Genomic DNA, 21,593 nt, shown 5'->3' with positions numbered 1-21,593 from the left:
AACCAAGTTCTGTTGACTTTATCTGTTAAACATCTCCAGCATTTACTCACCTTTCTTCATCTCCACCCAATCAACTTTCGAGTGAAACCACGCCCTAAAACTAAAACTAGATCTTAATAACCTATTTTTCTTCTTCTAGTCTTAAGTATCAAATTCTTTCTGATCACTGCTGGTAATTTTATTCCTGATTACCTCCTCTCCTCAATATGTTTATTTCTAAGTCCTGTACATCTACATCATCATTCCTGGGAAGCAACATTTTGCAGTTGGGAGCAAACAGGATTTTGAGTCAGGGAGATGAGTTCAAGTCCTTTCTCAGCTATTTAATTTTCTGTCATTAAAAAAGTTTTGTGAGCCTTAGTTTTCCATCTTTAGAAGAATTTTAGCCCTAACCAGTTTGGCTTAGTGGCTAGAGTGACGACGGCCTGAGAACTGAAGAGTATCTGGTTCAATTAATGTACATACCTCAGTTGCAGACTCGATCCCCAGCCCTGGTCAGGTGAGGCACATGAGGGAGACAACCATGTTTCTCTCTCTGAGTGTCTGTCCCTATCCCTTCCACTCTCTCTAAAAAATCAATGGAAAAGTATCCTCAAAGGTGAGATGAGGATTAACAAAATAACAAACCAAAAGAATTTTAATGGTATTTTCATACAATTATTGTGATAATTTGGTTTATTAACCAGTCCACAATAGATATTTCATAAAATATAGTCTCTTACTCCTTTCTCTTTGTAAGAATGACTTCCAGAACTTTCCCTCAGTCCATTACACATCTTCAAAGACTTGATATATTTCATATTGACAACCAGAGAGGAAACACTATTTTACAACATTTGTGCTCTAAAGGTTCTTCTTGAACACATTTTGGCATTTTAAAAATTCTTCTGAATATTTAAATACTAAAATTGTAGTGCTGTGAAAAAACTTGTGTGGAAAGTTAGGAGACCCAAGTCTAATTTCATTAATGCCATCCAGTAGCTTGGACTTTAATCTCCTTGGATTGGGATAATTTCCCATGAAAAATAAGGGTGCTAGACAAGATAATCTCTCAAGGTTTGGGTATTTAAATTCTATAATTTGGGGGGAAGAATTATCTTGGATCATTAGCAATTAGGTCCTTGGGCCTAGAAATAAATCTTATTTGGGAAGGAATGTTCAAGATAGAAAAGTATGACTAAGTAAGAAAAAGTAGGTGAGAGCAAACAGATCATCCCAACTCAAAATACTTCTGCTTTCCCACATTCACCCTGCTGTAATTGTTTTAGAATAGAAATATCTTCTTGTATACAAATTTTCTAATGGGCCACTTGCTTTGTTTTATCTATAGCTGGTCCTCACAGTTTCAATTAAAAAAAATCAGTAAATTATGCCAAAAATAAGTAATATTTAGCATTTCATATTTACTTCCTACTAACCATTTATTCAGAGAGGTAAGATACTGGCTATGGGGATGAAGGCCAGGGCAAGGATGAAGGCAGGAAGTTATTTATTTTGTCTATAGCCAATAAAACTGATTTCTAAAGAAGTGATTTTGAGAACCATTTTTCAGCTTCCCTGTTTTTTAAAACTATACAAAAGTTGTCCTTCAAAATAGTCACTCTTTTGTACAAGTCAAAAGGATATCATATTCTTTTGCAAGAAACCTCACTGAACATTATACATTTACAAAAATTCATAATTTCTGTTATTTAACACATTATTTTCTATTTCTATGATATGATCTTTCCCATACAAAGAATCATTATTGCAATTACTGAGGAATTAATAATAATCTAATAAACAATACTGCCCAAGAATTATAGAGCTGTGACATTTAATCTCTACCTCACTTGTGAGGGCCTCCATGAGTCTTCCTACTTGGAAAATTTACACAAACAGCTCACTACAAACGCCACAAAAACTAATTTCATCTTAATGCAGGCTAATTTAAAAGATACATTAATATTTTAAGATATTTTACTTTAATGTTTTAATATTAATATTAAATTGAGGTCAATTTTCTCTTTTTAAGTCAAGAAGCATGAATTAGATTTACTTCTTAGTTGTCTGAGACAAATAAGGAAACTGGCACTAGATATACAGACTGCTTATAATTTTTAAAAACTTTACAGAAATAACTACAGATTAAGTCATCAAGAAAATGAGGAAAAAAGGCAAAGAAGTACCTCTGATTATTCAAATTAGTATTTTTTGTCATTTTGCTTTTGAGTTAAAATTTTTTTATTAAATATATTGTGCTGACATTGCTAATAAAATTATACAGGTTTCAAGTGTACAATTCTGTAAATACATTATCTGTATATTGCATTGTGTTGACCAGCCAAAGTCGAGTCTCCTTCTATTACATCACCACAGTCAAACTAAATTTTTTTAGAACTCACTCAAACAGTGAACATTATAAATCAGAAAAAAATTTATTATGACAGAGAAAAATTGAAATGAGAGACAACAGCTTAAACTTACTGGGTTATCTGTGGAATCATCAGCCAACTGTAAACCAAAATAGTCACGCTCAGTCAAATCAAGATGTTTGAAGACTATATCCAACAGAACTTGCCCCTGATCATGTTTCTAGAAGAAAAATAAAAGGAAATCAATACTGATAGGCTATATACACATTCAGATTTTTAACCTGTTGGATTTTTCTCCTCTTATATTAAACTGGCAGTTGTTCCCATCCAATGACTATTGAGAATAGGCTTAACAGGTTACACAGTACTTAAAAAAACTCTAACTTTAGGCAAATTAATTCAAAGACCATATGAATAAATCCTATATAATAAAGAGGTAATTTGCAAATTAACCATCAGTCCCACACATAAGATGGCCGCCCCCATGTGAATACAAGATGGCCAGCAAGGGAGGGCAGTTGTGGGTGATCAGGCCATGGGGCAGGGGGGGGAGCGGGAGGAGGAGGCGGGGGGGGGGGGGGAGAGGAGGGGAATTGGGAGGGTCCAGGCCTGCAGGGGAAGGCAGTTTGGTGGTGGTGGTGGTGGTGGGGGCAGGCCTGCAGGGGAGGGCAATTGGGGGCAACCAGGCCTGCAGGGGAGGGTAGTTAGGGGTGACCAGATTGGCAGAGGAAGGCAATTAGGGACAATTGGGCTAGCAGGGGAGCAGTTAGGCATGATCAGGTTGGCAGGCAGAAGCAGTTAGGGGCAATTAGGCAGGCAGGCAGGTAGGCAGTTGGGATTATTTAGGCCCACTGGATTGGGCTTAAATGGGCAGTCACACATCCCTCAAGGGGTCCCATATTGAAGAGGGTGTAGGCTGGGCTGAAGGACATCCTCTCCCCTCCACCCCATGCATGAATTTCTTGCACCTTGCCTCTATGAAGATATAAGGAAAACTTTTAATTAAAAACGCATTCTGCTTTTAGGATACTATGATATTTTTGTAATTTTATTTTCTTGCCAGATTAGTCATTTGCATTATTGCTTTTTTCATACATTAAAACTGACTGGAAAGTGACATGTTTGACTAAATACAATTTAAAATTTGTGTGTCTAAAATAAATAAACCAAGCCTGGCCAGCATGGTTCAAGGTTTGATTCCCAGTCTGGTATATTCCTTGGCTGTAAGCTCAATGTCCAGTATGGGGCATGCAGGAGGCAGTCGATCAATGATTCTTTCTTATCATTGATGTTTCTACCTCCCTCTCCCTCTCTCTCTGAAATCAGTAAAGATATATTTAAAAAAATAAATAAGTAAATAAATAATATTTGGTTTGTTGAATAAGTGGATGATAAAATGGCCTACAGAATAAATTTTAAAGTTTATATGGTTTTTAGTCTTTGTGTAGGCATTACTGGCCCTTTAGTTTTTCTTACTTCAAAAGAAGACCAGTTAGGGAAGGAATCTCTAGAGCACAAATGATAGAACATGTGCAAAAAAGCTAACTTACTGGAAATAGTTTCTCTAAAGATACAGAAACTATCTCTAACAAAACCTATTTAGGCTTATCACTAGAACTTTAAGGAGCAACAACAACAGGCAAACTGAGATTCCTATGCTTGTTGGCAGGCCAAATACAAACTCTATTCCAACAAACTAAACAACCTAGAGAAAATGGACATATTCCTAAAAAAATACGACCTTCCAAAACTCAATCAGGAAGAATAAAAAAATCTTAACAGACCTATACCTAAGGAGGAAATTGAAGCAGTCATCAAAAAACTCCCAGCAAACAAAAGTCTGGGTCCAGATGGCTTCACAGGGGAGTTTTATCAAACCTTCAAAGAACTAAAACATACTTTTCAGACCAGTATAATTCTTTTATAAAACTAATTCTTATATAAAACTAATTCTTTTTAAAAAAAATTCAAGAGGAAGGCACACTTCCAAGCCCTTTCTATGAAACCAGCTTTATTCTAATCCCAAAACCAGCTAAAGACACTACAGATTTCTGAGTTACAGGCCAATATCCCTGATGAACATAGATGTTAAAATCCTCAACAAAATCCTAGCAAATCAAATCCAGCATTACATTAGAAAGATAATACCATGACTAAGTAAGATTTATTCCAGGGATGCAAGGCTGGTACAATATCCACAAATCAATACACATGATACATCACATAAACAAATTGAGAAACAAATATCACATTATCATATCAATTGATGCAGAAGAGGCATTTGACAAAATCCAACACCTTTTCCTGATAAAAAAAAAACTTTCAACAAAGTAGGATAGAGGGATCATACCTCAACATAATAAATGCCTTGTATGACAAACCTATAGCCAACATCATACTCAAATGGGCAAAAACTAAAACCATTTCCCCTAAGAAGAGAAACAAGACAGGGATGCCCACTTTCACCACTCCTGTTCAACATAGTACTAGAAGTGCTAGCCATAGTGATCAGACAAGAAGAAATAAAAGGCATCCAAATTGGAAAAGAAGTAAAACTGTCATTATTCTCAGATGGCATGATATTGTACAAAGAAAACCCTAAAGACTCCATCAAAAGACTAAACTTAATAAATGAGTTTGACAATGTACCAGGATACAAATTTAACACCAAGAAATCTATGACTTTTTTATACACAAATAATGAACTCACAGAAAGAGAAACTAAAAAAACAACCCCACTTACCATTGCAACAAAAAAATTAAGAAATCTAGAAATAAATTTAACCAAGGATGTAAAGAATCTGTACTCAGAAATAGGATGCTGAAAAAAGAGACAGAGGAAGACATAAACAAATGGAAGAATATACCGTGTTCATGGATTGATAAAATCAACACCATTAAAATGTCTATACTACCCAAAGCAATCTATAGATTCAATGCAACCCCCATTAAAATATCAATGGCATATTTCACAGACCCAGGAAATACTCTCCAAAAATTCATCTGGAATAAAAATAGACCCCGAATAGCTACAGCAATCTTGAGAAAGAAGAATAAAGTTGCAGGGATCACAGTACCAGATATCAAGCTATACTACAAAACCAGTGTTCTCAAAACTGCCTGGTACTAGAACAAAAACAGACATATACTAGTAGATCAATAAAACAGAACAGAGAATCCAAAAATTGACCCAAGACATTATGCTCAATTAATATTTGACAAAGGAAGCAAGAGCACACAATGGAGGCAAGACAGTGTCTTCAATAAATGGTGTTGGGAAATTGGACAGATATATGCAAAAAAATGAAATTAGACCACCAACTTGTACCATACACAAAAGTAAACTAAAAATGGATAAAGGACTTAAACATTAAGATGAGAAACCATAAAAATCTTAGAAGCAGCCATGGGCAGCAAAATAGACATTAGTCGTAGCAATATCTTTACTCATAAAGCTCCTAGGGCAATGGAAACTAAGGAGAAAATAAAGAAATGAGACTCCATCAAAATAAAAAGCTTCTGCACAGTAAAAGAAACCCTCAACAAAACAACAAGAAAGCCCCACTGAATGGGAGAACATATTTGCCAATGTTATCTCCGATAAGGATTTAATTTCTAAAATTTACAGGGAACTCAGACAACTTACCAAAAGGAAGATAAACAATCCAATCAAAGAAAAATGGGCAACGGACCAAAATAGACATTTTTTCAAAAGAGGACATACAGAAGGCCAAGAGACATATGAAAACATGCTCAGTCACTAATCATCTCAGAGATGCAAATCAAAACGACAATGAGGTACCATCTCACACCTGTCAGAATGGCTATCATCAACAAACTACAAGTGCTGGAGAGGATGCAGAGAAAAACGAACCCTTCTTCAGTGCTGGTGGAAATGCAGACTGGTGCAGCCACTATAGAAAACAGCATGGTGTTTCCTCAAGAAATTAAAAATGGAACTTCCATCCATTTGACCCAGTAATCCCACTTCTAGGAAAATAGGCCAAGAAAACAAAAACACCAATCAGAAAGGATATATGAACACTTATGTTCATAGCAGCACAATTTACAATAGCTAAGATTTGGAAATAGCCCAAGTGCCCATAAGCAGAAGAGTAATTTAGAAAACTGTGGTGCATCTACACGATGGAATATTATGCTGCTGCAAAAGAGAGAGAGAGAGAGAGAGAGAGAGAGAGAGAGAGAGAGAGAGAGAAAGAGCGCGCGCGCGCGGAGAATTCTTATCATTTGCAATGGGATGGAACTGGAGAACATTATAAGCCAGTCAGAGAAAGATAAATATCACATGGTCTCACTCATTTGTGGAATATAATGAACAACATAAACTGATGAACAAAAATAGAACCAGTGACATAGAAGCATCAACAGACTTTCCAATCTATGAGGGAAGGCGGGTGTGGAGGGTAAGAGATCAACCAATAAATAGCATATGAGCATAACCAATGGACACAGACTCGGGGGAGAGGTGGTGAGGGCATGTTCTGTGTGTGAGGGCAGAGGTGGGGGGGGGGAGGGGAGAGAGACTTATGTAATACTGTAATACTTTAAACAATAAAGAATTAAAAAAGAAATACCAATCCAATAATATAGCAGACTAGATCATCTAAAAACTCTGCAATAAAATCCCAAGAGATACTGGATAAAATGTAATAAGCATTCTTTTCATTGCATAAACTGAAAAAAGAAAACAGCAGGAAAAAGGAAGAAACAAAAAATGTAAGAACTTGGGTATAAACTGTCATGGAAAGGCTTGTGAAAGAATAAGCAGTTTAGGTTTATCACACAAAGGTGAGACAATAAGTAGGGCAAGAGCTCAACCAGGAGAGATACAGAACTAAAACTTTTCATTGAAACACTGGATCCTGGATAGCAATATTCTTAGTGAAACATAGACTATGGAGAGTTGGGAGGACCTCCACTAGCCCAGGATGAGATCAAAGTAGTTTTTGTTGTTGTTTTTGCTTCACCTGAAATCTACGTAGATAAAAAGAAAAGTCTCCCCTGAAACTTCACAGCCACCAAGGCTGCCCTACCATGGGTCTAAAGTTTGATTTTATGCTATCTATTGTCTATAGAACCCCAAAGGTAAAAAAATTAAAATTAAAAATTAGTCCTGAGTAAAAACGAATTATTTCTCAAGGAAAATATCCTTAACCTAAACTACAGATGATTCCCAGAGCTAACGCTAATCAGAAAACAAGGTTACAATTGAAAATTGTACAACACAAGAAGAATTAAGAGCATAAGTCAGCAGAGCTAAATTATATCCCTTTAGAACTTCAAGTAATAGAACTATAGAGACCATAAACTTAAATGATGGAAAGTATTAAAAATATAAAATGATTTGCAATATCAAATAAAAAAATATTATAAAGATAAAAATAATTAAGTCAGTGTGGATTGGCAAAGATAGACCGAAAAACTATTATAATAGGAGAAAAATCCCAGAAAACAAGCCCACACAAACTTTATTTACAAGAAAATAGTACTAAAGAGCAGTAGAGAAAGAAAGGTCTTTTCAATATGATGACAAGGAGCTAACTGGATATCCATATGAAAAGAATAAAACTTAACCAAAATCAGAACTTTACCAGCCATGGCCAGTTTGGTTAGAGCATCAGCCCAGGGACTGAAAGATGACAGGTTTGATTCCAGGTCAAGGGCATGTACCTCAGTTGTATGGATAAGTTAGATCCCTAGCCTTAGTGGGTGCTCTTGCGGGAGGCAACCAGTTGATGTGTCATTCTCACATCGATGTTTTTCTCTCTCCTTTCCACCCCTCTTCCCTCCCTTTCACTCTTAAAAAAAAATCACTGGAAACAATATGGAGGGGGAGGAGGACAGGTTAAAAACAAAACAAAACTTCACTATATCCCAAAATTACTAATGGATTAAAAAGATTAACAACACACAAACCTCTGAGAAGACTGAATATGAATAACAAAAAAAGTAAAATAAAAAAATACAAAAGGAACCAGAGCATACAGACCTACAAAAATGAAAGAAAATAGTAAGCAGTTTAAAATCTCACACATCAAAGATACCAGACACAGATATCTTTACCAAATCTGTAAATTCTAACAACCTTCAAAGAACACATAATTTCCAACTTACCTACACTATGCCAAAGATTACAGAGAATGTTACCCACTCTATGATTCTAATTCTGATATATCTCCTTGGATAAGGGAAACAGAAGAAAAAATACACAAATGGGGCTACATCAAATTCAAACTCTTTTTGCACAGCAAAGGAAACCATCAACAAAATGAAAACCAACTGAATGGGAAAACATATTCGTCAATGATATATCTGATAAGGGCTTAATATCCAAAATTTACAAGAAACTTATAAAACTCAACACCAAGAACACAAACAATCCAATTAAAATATAGGCAAATGACTTGAACAGACATTTCTCCAAAGAGGGCATAGAAATTGCCAATAGACACATGAAAAGATGCTCAACATTACTAATCATCAGAGAAATGCACCTGCAGGCCTGTCTCTCCCAACTGCCCTCCTTTACCTGCCTGGTCATCCCCAACTGCCTTCCCCTGCAGGCCTGGTTCCACCTCCTCCCCAACATCCCTCTCCTGTAGGCCTGATCACCCCAACTGCCCTTCCCTGCAGGCCTGGTCACCCCTAACTGCCCTCCCCTGTTGGCCTGGTGACCCCCAACTCCCCTCCCCTGAAGGCCTGTTTCCACCCAAACTGCCTCCCCTGCAGGTCTGGTTGCCCACAACTGCCCTCCCCTGCAGGCCTGGTTGCTCCCAACTGCCCTCCCCTGCAGGCATGATCCCCACCCCCCCCCAACTACCCTCCACCTTGTGGTGGCCATCTGTGTGCACATGGGGGCAGGCATCTTTGGCCACATGGTGGTGGTCATCTTGTGAGTTGGAGTGATAGTCAATTTGCATATTACTATTTTATTAGGTAGGATGTTAAATTTTGGGGTGTGATAATGATACTGTGGTAACTTATGAGGCTCCTAGGATGCTGAAATACAGGCAAAATGAACCACTTTTAGAAAATAATGGCAGAAAAAGAAATGTACAAAATGTTAAGAACAGGTTAATCTAGGTAAAGGATATATGGGTATTCATTATACTCTTTCATCTTTTCTTTTGGCTTGAAATTTTTTAAACAAAAAGCAGGAATGCACCCTTATATATTAAGACATACACAAGAATATTCACCAGCAACATTACTGATAAGAGACTAAAGTGGAAACAATCCAAATAAACACCAACAGTAAATTTGACAAGTAAATGGTAATAAATCAATGGACAAGTAAATTACAGTATATTAATATAACAATGAGTACTATAATACAGCAATGAAAATGACAACTACTGTTAACACACCACATGGGTGAAACTCACAAATAATGTTGAGAAATTAAACTATTCACAAATCAGATGAACAAATTATTTGTTGAATAAATATTCCAGATAAGACTCAGATAATATCAGGGCTATTTTTTATCTCTGTTTAGCAAAGGTTTTTTTCATAGGCAGTACAAGAAAGATTAAAATGAAAATGTATAAAGTTATTTAGGAGAACAAATTCCTTTAAGCAAATTTATAAAAACTACCCACATACTATTGATCTGCTCCACTAATTAATCATAATGCACTGCTGATTTGTCAACTTTTTTAAAGATCCAGTTTGAATCAGAACTTGTACGTGATAGTTACAAACCTGTACTACAATAACTGTTCTTCAATGAGTAAGAGTTTCAACCTCTACTATAATTAACCAATTTAATTATAACCAGATATTATTTTTAAAAGAGAGCAACATAAAATACTTACACTAACTTTGAAAACTTGTACAGTGTTATCCAGAAGAAGAATGTTGCAATCCACTTCTGTATGCTGTCTGTCTCGGGCCAACTCTGATGCTCGTACATTGTAAGTTCTGCCAGCAGGCAAACGGAAACGTGAGGTCATTACTGTCCACACAATGTCTAAGTTGGGGGGGGAAAAAATCACTGAATAAAAGTTCAAGATACAGAGTAGTTTATTTAAAACACAAATTTACTATGTGTTTTTCAATTACCACTTAGGTAAAAAGCAGTTATAAGTTTTGAAATAACCAGATAAAAATTTGTTAATATAAAAGAAGATACCATACATATAGTTCATTATCTAAACTAAAATTACAACCTACCTTAAAAAAGGTTTATTTTTAACTGTTGCATTGAAAAATAAACCAGAAAAATTGTTCAGGGAATCATATTCCAATTCATAACATATTAATTTAGTAGTCAAAAGAAAAAGGAGAATTTGCTACTTCAGGAAGTTGAACATTACTTATTGATGCAAGCATTAAAAACACTGCAAAGTGGCAACAGGAGGGAGGATTATTTAACTCTGAAGGGCTCAATCCCTTTATTAAGCGTAAGGCTAGGAGGAAGCAAGGAGTTTTTGTTTGTTTGTTTTCAAATACAATGCCCTTCATTTTAACTATCCTCAAATTCAAACTAATTCTAATAGAATTACTCTTATTCTTTTTTAAAAATATATATTTTATTGATTTTTTTTACAGAAAGGAAGAGAGAGGAATAGATAGCTAGAAACATCCATGAGAGAGAAACATCGACCAGCTGCCTCTTGCACACCCCTTACTGGGGATGTGCCGGCAACCCATGTATAATACATGCCATTGACCGGAATCGAACCTGGGACCTCTCAGTCCCCAGACTGATGCTCTATCCACTGAGCCAAACCGATTTCGGCACTGTTATTATTCTTAACACAAAAACAAAAACTTAAAGCTACAGATCTTTGGATCTCAACTTGTAACCTAAGAGGGAAAAAGTATATTGCCTACAGAAGACCAGATATCACACCGATATAAGCAGCATTTGATATTATAAAACAATGAAGATGTAGCTTCAAGTTTGAAAGAAAATTACAATAAACCCTAAATTTTATGGACCTTGATTTAACAGGCTTTGGATTAAATGGACAAAATTTCCGGTCTGTGTATCATATGTGAAAATTAACACCCAATTAAGCAAGCTTTGCTTATAAGTAAATTAACATGTTTTCTCGTTATTTTTAACAAATTTTGGCACATAGGCCATATGTTGGAAAATACACTAGTAATTTCAATGACATAAATAAATATCAGATATCTACAATTATAGCTTACATATTGGGTCGGCAACTAAGTAATTGCGGTTTTCACACACATATGGCTTCAGTTGAATTTTTAGGTTTGCAGACGTAGTACAAATGTAAAACACATTTTGTTTATTTGATAGTTGGCTATTCAGCTGTTAATCAGTAAAAAAAGTTTTTTGATCTGTTTTGTAGTTTTCGTTTGGCGTTCGTTGAAAAATGGAAAATCAAAAGGAACATTTTCGTCATATTTTGCTTTTTTATTTCCGCAAAGGGAAAAACGCATCGCAAGCTCATAAAAAGTTATGTGCTGTTTATGGTGACGAAGCCTTAAAAGAATGGCAGTGTCAAAATTGGTTTGCCAAATTTCGTTCTGGTGATTTTTCACTCAAAGATGAAAAACGCTCTGGTCGTCCAGTTGAAGTTGATGACGCGCTAATCAAAGCAATAATCAATTCGGACTGTCACAGTACAACACGTGAGATTGCAGAGAAGCTTCATGTATCACATACATGCATTGAAAATCACTTAAAACAACTTGGCTATGTTAAAAAACTCGATACATGGGTTCCTCACGAACTGAAAGAATCACAGTTAACGCAACGCATTAGCAGCTGCGATTTGCTAAAGAAACGTAATGAAAATGATCCATTTTTAAAACGACTGATAACTGGCGATGAAAAATGGGTTGTTTACAACAATATCAAGTGGAAAAGATCGTGGAGCAGGCCAGGTGAACCAACTCAAACATCAAAAGCTGATATTCATCAAAAGAAGGTTTTGTTATCAGTTTGGTGGGATTACAAAGGAATTGTCTACTTTGAACTCTTACCACCCAACCGAACGATCAATTCTGATGTCTACATTGAACAACTAACAAAATTAAACAATGCAGTTGAAGAAAAGCGGCCCGAATTGACAAATCGAAAAGGTGTTGTATTCCATCATGACAATGCAAGGCCACACACATCTTTGGTCACTCGGCAAAAATTAATGGAGCTTGGTTGGGATGTTTTGCCACATCCACCATATAGTCCTGACCTTGCACCATCTGATTACTTTTTGTTTCGATCTTTACAAAACTCCTTGAATGGTAAAAATTTCAATAATGATGATGATGTCAAATCGTACCTGATTCAGTTTTTTGCTAATAAAAACCAGAAGTTTTTTGAACGTGGGATTATGATGCTGCCTGAAAGATGGCAAAAGGTCATTGATCAAAATGGGCAATACATTACAGAATAAAGTTATTTAGTTCCATGAAAAAATTGTCTTTTTCTTTAAAAAATCCGCAAGTACTTAGTTGCTGACCCAATATTTAAATTACAGAGTCACCACTGGTAAACAATGTTCAGCGAATGATTACACCACATTTCCCATGGTAACTGGTTCTGTTGTCCCATGGCATGACTTCCTGCAGCAATTTTAACAAGCATGCCAGCTGGCTGATGTTCTCTTATGTGCTAAGCCATACCACAGCCAACTGCCCCAGTCCTGTGCATTTGTTTACTTGTGGTGACTGGTGAGTGCACGTATCTACTAGACCTATTCACAGTATAAATTTAAAATTACTATAATACATATAGAAAATGTTTCTATGAAATTAAACCTTTCATACATAATTTTAGTTACACAAAAATGTCTACATAGCAAAAACAGGTAAACTAATTTGTCAAATTTTTAACCTAGTTAGTTATATAACAGACACCCACTTGTCTATTGTATTGAGTCTTTACTGTATTTGTAACACAGAAGTATATACCCCCAAATTAGAATTTGTATTGTGGGCCCTCGGAAAGAAGACATCTACAAAAAAGGGCTCCTAGTGCTTAACTGGGCTCAAACTTAAAAACAAAGACAAAAACAGAGCCCAGCAGCAATTTCTACACAGGACGACTCACACAAATGCACTTCAGGGAGACGCCTGCACTGAACTCCCTGCCTCTGTACTGAACTGCCTGCCTGCAGTGTGTTTCTGCCACCTAAGCCAACCCTTACAAAGGGTTCCTGGAATCCTATTTAACCAATAGGACTGAACCTTTCCCCATCCAATTAAACCTGCACAGCTCCAACCATCCAGAGCAGCTCTATGCTGACCAATCAGGACAATGTCTTTTGGACCAATCAAACTTTGAAAATTTGGAAACCTGATGTGAAAGAGGAACATACCAACCAATCAGTGACCAGGTCCATATAAGCCGGCTCTCATCGGCTCTGGGAGCACATTTTCCCTTTCCACCAAAGACTGTGGTTCCCCAGCTGAGCTGAAACACCGAAGATATCTCACCAGAATAGAGCAGAGCACACCAATGCAAGCCAAAGCAGACAGGCAGGAAGCAGAGCGGATCAGTGAGTAGAGTTAAGCTATCTAGCCAGAGAGAGGCCTGGCCCCAGGGATGGCTAGTCCTAGGGCTGCTTCACAGCCATGCTGTATCACAACTGAGCTGTTCCAGTAATGTCATAGCCATACTATATATGTCATAGCCATACTATATATGTCATAGCCATACTATATAAAAATTGTTCTTCAGCACATTCCAAATTAGGGATTCCTTTTGGCTTTGAAATGGAGTCAACGATCATTGTTTGACAATGTGAAAGAACAAAGCTAAAGACATTTTCCAACATTCAAGGATTCAAAGTTTAAAATCCATAAACTGGAGAAACAAGCACATATGAAGAGTCACAACTTACCAGAGTAGAGACATACAAGCAGAAACTGCCATAGGAGCCAATGCATGAGTAGTAGGAAAGCCTGAACTGTAACTGATGAATTGCTGGAGACTCAATGTGGACAATTCTTAAGAGTTGGGCTGGCTGGAGTGGCTCAGTTGATTGAGCATCATCCTGTGTACCGAAAGGTTGCCGGTTAGATTCCCGGTCAGGACACATACCTGGGTTGTGGGTTTCATCCAGTTTGGGAGCATATGAAAGGCAACCCATCAATGTTTCTCCCTCTCTTTAAAGCATGTCCTCAGTGAGGATTAAAAATAATAATGATAAATAAATAAAAACTCCAGGGGACCCAGTTATTGGAAGGGGTCCCATTATACTGTGAGATTTACCAACCAGATTCCCATAGTAAATATTAGAGAGAAACACACTTGGGCTTCCCACAGGTTGATGAGATGGGGTGGCCAATATGAAATTACAAACCAGAGTACTTGGTCCTTCTTAACAAAGACCTACACTCAAAAGAAACTAGTTCATCAGAGCCTAAGAGACCCGGGGCAAAGAAAATAAACAACCCCAGCCTACTCTAGCCATGCTATCCCATCTGGGGGGAAGAGAAAAAAAATGACAAATGCTTGTGAGGTTCACAGTCCAGAGGCATAAGTTCACTAAAATACTAAGAGCAAATCATAGGACTAAAGCAGAGGTAGGGAACTTTTTTCCTGCCAGGAGCCATTTGGATATTTATAACATCATTCACAGCCCATACAAAATTATCAACTTAAAAATTAGCCTGCTATATTTGGTCCAACATTTAATTAATTCACCTCTAATGCCTTGGCAGGGCCAGACCAAATGATTTCTCAGGCCCGGAGGGCTGGACATTCCCTGCCCTGGGCAAAGAATGTTTCCCCTACCCCAGTGGTCAGCAAACTCATTAGTCAATAGAGCGGCAAACCACATGTGGCTTGTGAGCCGCAGTTTGCCGACCACTGCCCTACCCCAACCTTACTACCACATTACTAAAGCCCTATTAATAGCAGTTCCTTTTAGCAAAATAGCATAGCTACCTATCAAGAAAAATTTATAAGGCATACCGAAAGGTAAAAAACACACAGTAAAGAGACAGTGCAAACATCAGTACCAGACATGGAAAGTTGGAATTATTAGAGATGGAATTTAAAACAACTATAATTAATATGATAAGGGCTCTATTAGATAGACAGCAAGAACAGATGAATGTTGTAAGCAGAGAGATAGAACCCTAAGAATGAACCAAAGAAATGTTAGATTGGAAAACAAACAAACACCCAGATATAAATAATGCCTTTAATAGGTTTATTTAGTACATGAGACATAGCAAAGTAAAGAATCTCTCAGCTAAAAAATATACCAATAGAACCCTTAAAGAATGAAAATTAAAAAAAACAAAGAATGGAAAAAACACACAGAAGAATATCCAAGGACTATGGGACAACTACAAAAAGGTATAACATACATGTAATAGGAATATTGGAAGAAGAGAAAAAAAAGAACAGAAAGAAACCAATAATGACTGAGAATCTCCACATTATTATTATTATTATTATTATTATTATTATTATTTTTACAATTTCCCCAAATTAATGCTGGACATCAAATCACTGATCCAGGAATCTTAGAGAATACCAAAAAAGAAAAATACAAAACAAAACAAACACCCTCCCCCCCCATCTATACATATAATTTTTAAACTACAGAAAATCAAAGGCAAAAAAAAAAAATCCTGAAAGAAGCCAGAGGAAAAGAATCACCTTACCTATAGAGAACAAATAATTATATCTAACTTCTTAACCATGCAAGCAAGAAGAGAATGGAATAAAACATTTAAAATGTTGAGGGGAGAAAAATGCCTACCAACCTAGAATTCTGTATCCTGAAAAATTACTTTTCAAAGGAGAAATAAAGATTTTCTCAGACAAAAAAGAGACTCTGTTTTGTTGTTGAATGTCTCTTTGCCTCAGTTTCCTCATATATAAAATGAGTTGCTATGAGGACTAAATGAGATTAACACATAAGAACTCCTTACAAGAGCCTAGTAAGTATTTGCCATTATCATCATCATCATCATCATCTAAATATTCAAACTTGACTTCAGGAAAAATTTGGAAATACATTTTATTATTTTATTTAAAATATTCCAGTTTACACCAGAATTAAAATACGGCAATGATTATTAAAAGCCTCAGAAACCAGAGTGTAAGAGAAAAAATCAACAGGGGAACAGGAATCCTTAAGTCAGAAAGATATTTAGAATTGTATTGTGGAGGAGTTCACACTCATTTGGGCAACAGTGGCATAATCCAGGGGTTAGCAACCTATGGCCTACAGGCCAAATCTGCTAACTGTTTTTGGACCATCAGTTAAGATAGAGCATTATGATATGCGAAATAACTCCAGCTGCTGGCACCCAGGATCTGGGCTTTTCCCCCAACTGCTGGTAGGCACATGGGACCCTGGCTTTCCTCCCCAGGTCTTCCTCCGGATGGTCATCTGAAAGGACATCTGGTCTAATTATAATAGCATATTTTGCTTTTATTATTATAGATACTGGACCACTTTCTTACATCATGTACAAAAATAAACTCAAAATGGACTAAAGACTTAAACGTAAGACACACAATCATAAAAATCCTAGAGAGAAAAAAACCAAGGTAGTAAAATCTTGGACAAATATGTTAGCAATATTTTTTTTTTCTGATATAGCTCCTCAGGCAGGGGAAACAAAAGAAAAACTAAACAAATGGGACTATATCAAACTAAAATTTTTTTCCACAGCAAAGGAAACCATCAACATTAAAATGGAAGAAGATATTTACCAAGGATGCATTCAATAAGGGGTAAATATCTAAAATTTACAAGGAATTTATAAAACTCAACACCAAAAAAGCAATCCAATTAAAAATGGGTGTAGGATTTGAATAGACATGTCTCCAAAGAAGTCATACAGATGCTCAACTTCACTAATCATTAGGGAAATGCAAATTAAAACCAGAATGAGATATTATCTCACACTTGTCAGAATGGCTATCACCAATAAATCAACAAACAACAATCGTTGTCAAAGTTGTGAAGAAAAGGGAACCCTCATGCACTGTTGGTGGGAATGCAGACTGGTGCAGACACTATGGAAAACAGTATGTAGGTTCCTCAAAAAATTAAAAATTGAAGTGTCTTATGACCCAAAGACTCCACTTTTGGGTATATATCTGAAGAAACCCAAAACAGTACTTTGGAAAAATTATATGCACCCCTATGTTCATTGCAGTGCTATTTACAATAGCCAAGATATAGAAGCAATCTGAGTGCTCATCAACAAATGAGTAGATAAGTTATGATATGTGTCCTAGCTGGTTTGGCTCAGTGGATAGTGTGTCAGCCTGCAAACAGAAGGGTCCTGGGTTCAATTCTGGTCAAGGGCACATGCCCAGGATGTGGGCTCCATCTCCAATAGGGGATATGCAGAAGGCAGGTAATCAATGACTCTTTCATCATTAATGTTTCTCTCCCTCTCCCTCTCCTGTCCTTTCTGAAGTCAATAAAATAGTGTGTGTGTGTGTGTGTGTGTGTGTATACATGTGTGTGTGTGTGTGTGTGTGTGTAAGTTAATGATATGTAAATAAATAATGGAATATTATTTAGCCACAAAAAAGAATGAAATCTTACCATTTGCAACATTATGCTAAGTGAAATAAGTCAGACAGAGAAAGACCAATGCCATATTATTTCAGTTATATGTGGAATCTTAACAACAAAGTAAATGAATATGGAAACAAACTCATAGATATGGAGAACAGACCAATGGTTGTCAGAGGGAAAGCAGAGTGAGAGGCTGGGTGAAAAAAGTAAAGTGATTAAAAACTACAAACTGGTAGTCACAAAATACTAGTAGTCCCAGGTATGTAAAATACAGCATAGAGTATATAGTCAATAATATTATAACTATGTAAGGTGCCAAGTGGGTACTTGAAATATTGGAGGGGGACCCAAAATGAATACAAAATAATAGGGAATGTAAACTGGGATAGGGGCTTAATCACAAGGAAGAACAGCAGCCTGTAATTAGTGGAATCGAGAGTCTAGGTCAGTGGTCAGCAAATTCATTAGTCAACCGAGCGGCAAACCGTGGCGTGAGCCACAATTTGCCAACCACTGGTCTAAGGTAACCCATATTGCTAACTTTAAATTTCTTATAGAACTTTAAGTGGAATAAACTAAAAAATAAATAGCCTCCCATCCATTTAGGTCAAGTTTGGCTAGCAAATTAATTATCAATATAACAACTTTCGTTTTTCAGGGCTTTGGGGATTTCAGAATTGCATATGTGGAATTGTTGACCTATACGATTCTTTTATAAAGAATTATGCTAACAAAGATCAAAAGCCAAAAAATAGCCAGATGCAAGATGGGTCACAAGATTGGAACCACCTGGGCAAACTTCTCCAAATCACAAAACCCTTACTAATGAAGATTCCCCATTTCCCTAGTAGCTTCTGTATGTAGTAAGTCACTGGACCTCATAGCAGTATATACTGGGCTGAAAAAGGCACAATAAATTTGAAGTTAAAAAAAAAAAAAGTATAGAGATTTTTAAAATTCCAATGTAAATAAAACAATATGGAAATCCTTGGAGTTTTTAAAAATATCTTACTCCATGAGGTAAGAAATAGCCCAAAAGAAACAGATACAAAGAACATCAACATTACTTTAAAATCTGGTATCTCCCAAATATTTTAACCTTCTTAAAAAATTCATTTATTTTATGCACTCGGAGTCAATATCAGCAGATATTATGTGCAAGGCACTGTGTGTACCAGGGAATACCAGGAGTGAGGTTTAGAGAGGGGCTGAATGTGAGTTAAAATTTTATCTTAACACTAGAGCCCCGTACATGAATTTGTGCATGGGTGGGGTCCCCCCTGCTGGCAATTGGGGTGGCCAGCGGGGGGAGGGGGGAGGAGACCGCAGGAAGTTGGCTAGCCCCAGGAGCTTGGCTGTGGGAGCGCACTAACCACCAGGGGGCAGTTCCTGGTGGTCAGTGTGCATCATAGCGACCAGTCCATCAGTTGTTCGGTTGCTTAGGTTTATATATATATAGATGCAGATGGAGAGGCCAAAACAAATTCTGAGCAGGAGTGCAATGTGATCGCATGTGCAAGTCACATCACTCTGGCTACAATGTAAAGGAAGACTAAAAAGGGAAGACCACTAATAGAACATACTTTCAGAGACTATTGTAAAAGTCCAGATGAGACATGAAGAGCTTTGTTTAAAATCACCCCCCAAAATTTCAGAAGTTCTGCCTAAGCTTCGTATTGGCAAGCTCAAGTGGTGATAGGGCTACAACAGGGTCAATTAGTGGAGAAAGAGAAACTCAATAGTGTTGATGAGAGACAATCTAGACAAGCAAGTACAACAGAAAATGGTACCTACAGCTTACGGTAGCAGACAATAAACAGTGTTCCAGGCCTTGCTGTAGAAGTCGCAAGTGGTATCCCAACAATCAGAAAAAATACAATAGCAGAACATGTTTAATTTTACGGTTCCTGATGAAAACTTATAGGGATAACAGAGAGCTCAGCTATCCTGGAGTTCAGAAATTCAAAAATAGGACACAGAAAATAGGACAGCAGCAGAAAAGATACAGATTCTGGACTCAAATTAACTTCTCAAAACCCTAAATCTGCCATTTCTAGCTATAAAAGTCTGGACAACTCAGCATTTTGAGCCTCAATTTCTTCATCTATAAAAAGCGAGTAAGACTACCCACTCCACAGGGTTGCTGGAAGAATTAAATGAGGTATCAATACTTTAAAACACCAGTAGAGTTCAACAAATAGCAATTTCATCCCTTTCTCTTTTTCTTCCATTTTTTATTGAAGCTACTGAAATAGGGAAGTATTTTGCTTGACCATAAAGTCTGAAAGTTTTATCCAAGTAGGCATTAAAGGAGGTTAGGTGAACAAAGGCAGGTAGGTCATTAATGCAAAATACCTTATGAAAACACTAGTTCATAAAGAAGTCAAAGTAAATGAGTCACATAAGTAAAAGGACCTTAAAACCTGAAGTAGAGTAAAAGTTTAAGTCATTAGAATTAGCCTAATGTAACTACATTAAAAAAAAGAAAAAGAAAGAAAGAAAGGAAGGAAGGAAGGAAGGAAGGAAGGAAGGAAGGAAGGAAGCAAGCAAGCAAAAAGGGAGAGCTCTCTGTATATTGAAGTAAAAAAAATCTCCAAGGTATATTTTAAATTTAAAAAATTTATTATATAAAACATTAACATGGTATGCTGCCTTTTACATAAAAGGTAGAGGGGGGAAATAACAATCTATATTTGTATGTTGTTTCTATTTGCATAAATACTAGTAAAATATACAAAAAATAAAATTGGTTACCTATAGAGAAGAGAGGGATAGACATAGTAGTATTGAGATTTCTCAATATATATCTTTGTAAATTATTTTGAAATTTGAGGTAAGTAACCATGTCACCAATTAAAAAAGGAAATAAAGTTTAAAATGCTTGAGAAACCTGTGTTCTGATAATATGTTCCACTATACTAATTATGTATGACTTATCTATACATATTTTAGTAATATAATAGCCTTTTAAGTTCCTCCAAAGAAAGAATTATCATCTTGAAGATGAAGATCAATTCTCATTTGTTCTGTAACTTCACTGCCAAGCTCAGTGCCTGGCACCTAGCTAGTATTCAAAGAATACATTAAATTGACTCTGGATTGCCTAAAAGCTTTCCAACTGAAGTCACCTCCAATTCTGCATATATTTTTAAATTGTATCACTGGTGACATCTATGTACAAAAGTATACTTAAAAATTCAAGAAGGAGATTTGACTTGGGGGAGTGAATACACAATACAATACACAGATGATATATTAAAGAATTGTACAACAGACATCTATATAATTTTATTAACCAATGTCATCCCAATAAATTCAATAATAAAGAAAAAATTCAAGTTTTTATAAAAATGAGGAAAGCTCTTCTAATTAACAATTGTTTTAACAAAAAGGTAAGATATAAATTTAACTATTAATAAAATAAGATTAACAATACCCCAGATCACTCCAAAGACTAAACATAAGATGGCAATCATTTGAAATGGATCAGGGACCCAGACCAGATATTTACCAAAGTCTGTTCATTTCCTTGATAGCATGTATTGCTACCTAGTTTTACTTTCCCATCTTTCAAATAACCACTATAGTTGCTTTTTCTTAATTCCAAAATTTTTTTTCTTGGTTCTGTTCCCCTATTCTTCGTGACCCAAAAGATCTTTCTTCTTCTCTTATGACCAAATTTCTTAAGAGTTTTCTGGTCTCGATTCATTGTATGTCTAGTTTCCTCAATTTAGTT

At 36.3% G+C, this 21,593-nt stretch overlaps 1 protein-coding gene across 10 annotated transcripts in view; it reads right to left on the bottom strand.

Annotated features, from left to right (window-relative positions):
* The window catches only part of PTPN4 (protein tyrosine phosphatase non-receptor type 4), a 180,504-nt gene that overhangs the window by 148,445 nt on the left and 10,466 nt on the right, over window positions 1-21,593 (bottom strand). For 4 of the 10 annotated variants that reach the window (XM_045575725.1, XM_045575726.1, XM_045575727.1 and 1 more), the window contains exons 3-6: window positions 14,201-14,353; window positions 13,565-13,653; window positions 10,193-10,347; window positions 2,467-2,574 (exon numbers count right to left, since the gene is read on the bottom strand). In XM_045575725.1, coding sequence (XP_045431681.1) covers window positions 2,467-2,574; window positions 10,193-10,347; window positions 13,565-13,653; window positions 14,201-14,232 — 384 coding nt within the window. In that variant the 5' untranslated portion in view covers window positions 14,233-14,353. The remainder of the gene's footprint in view (window positions 1-2,466; window positions 2,575-10,192; window positions 10,348-13,564; window positions 13,654-14,200; window positions 14,354-21,593) is intronic. The other 6 variants (XM_036421183.2, XM_036421182.2, XM_036421184.2 and 3 more) reach the window with 2 other exon arrangements.

The sequence above is a fragment of the Pipistrellus kuhlii genome, unplaced genomic scaffold, assembly GCF_014108245.1.
Source record: "Pipistrellus kuhlii isolate mPipKuh1 unplaced genomic scaffold, mPipKuh1.p scaffold_m20_p_7, whole genome shotgun sequence".
NCBI classification, from domain to species: Eukaryota; Metazoa; Chordata; class Mammalia; order Chiroptera; family Vespertilionidae; genus Pipistrellus; species Pipistrellus kuhlii.
The sequence above is the reverse complement of the archived record's forward strand: the minus strand, read 5'-3'. Positions and strand labels throughout refer to the sequence as shown.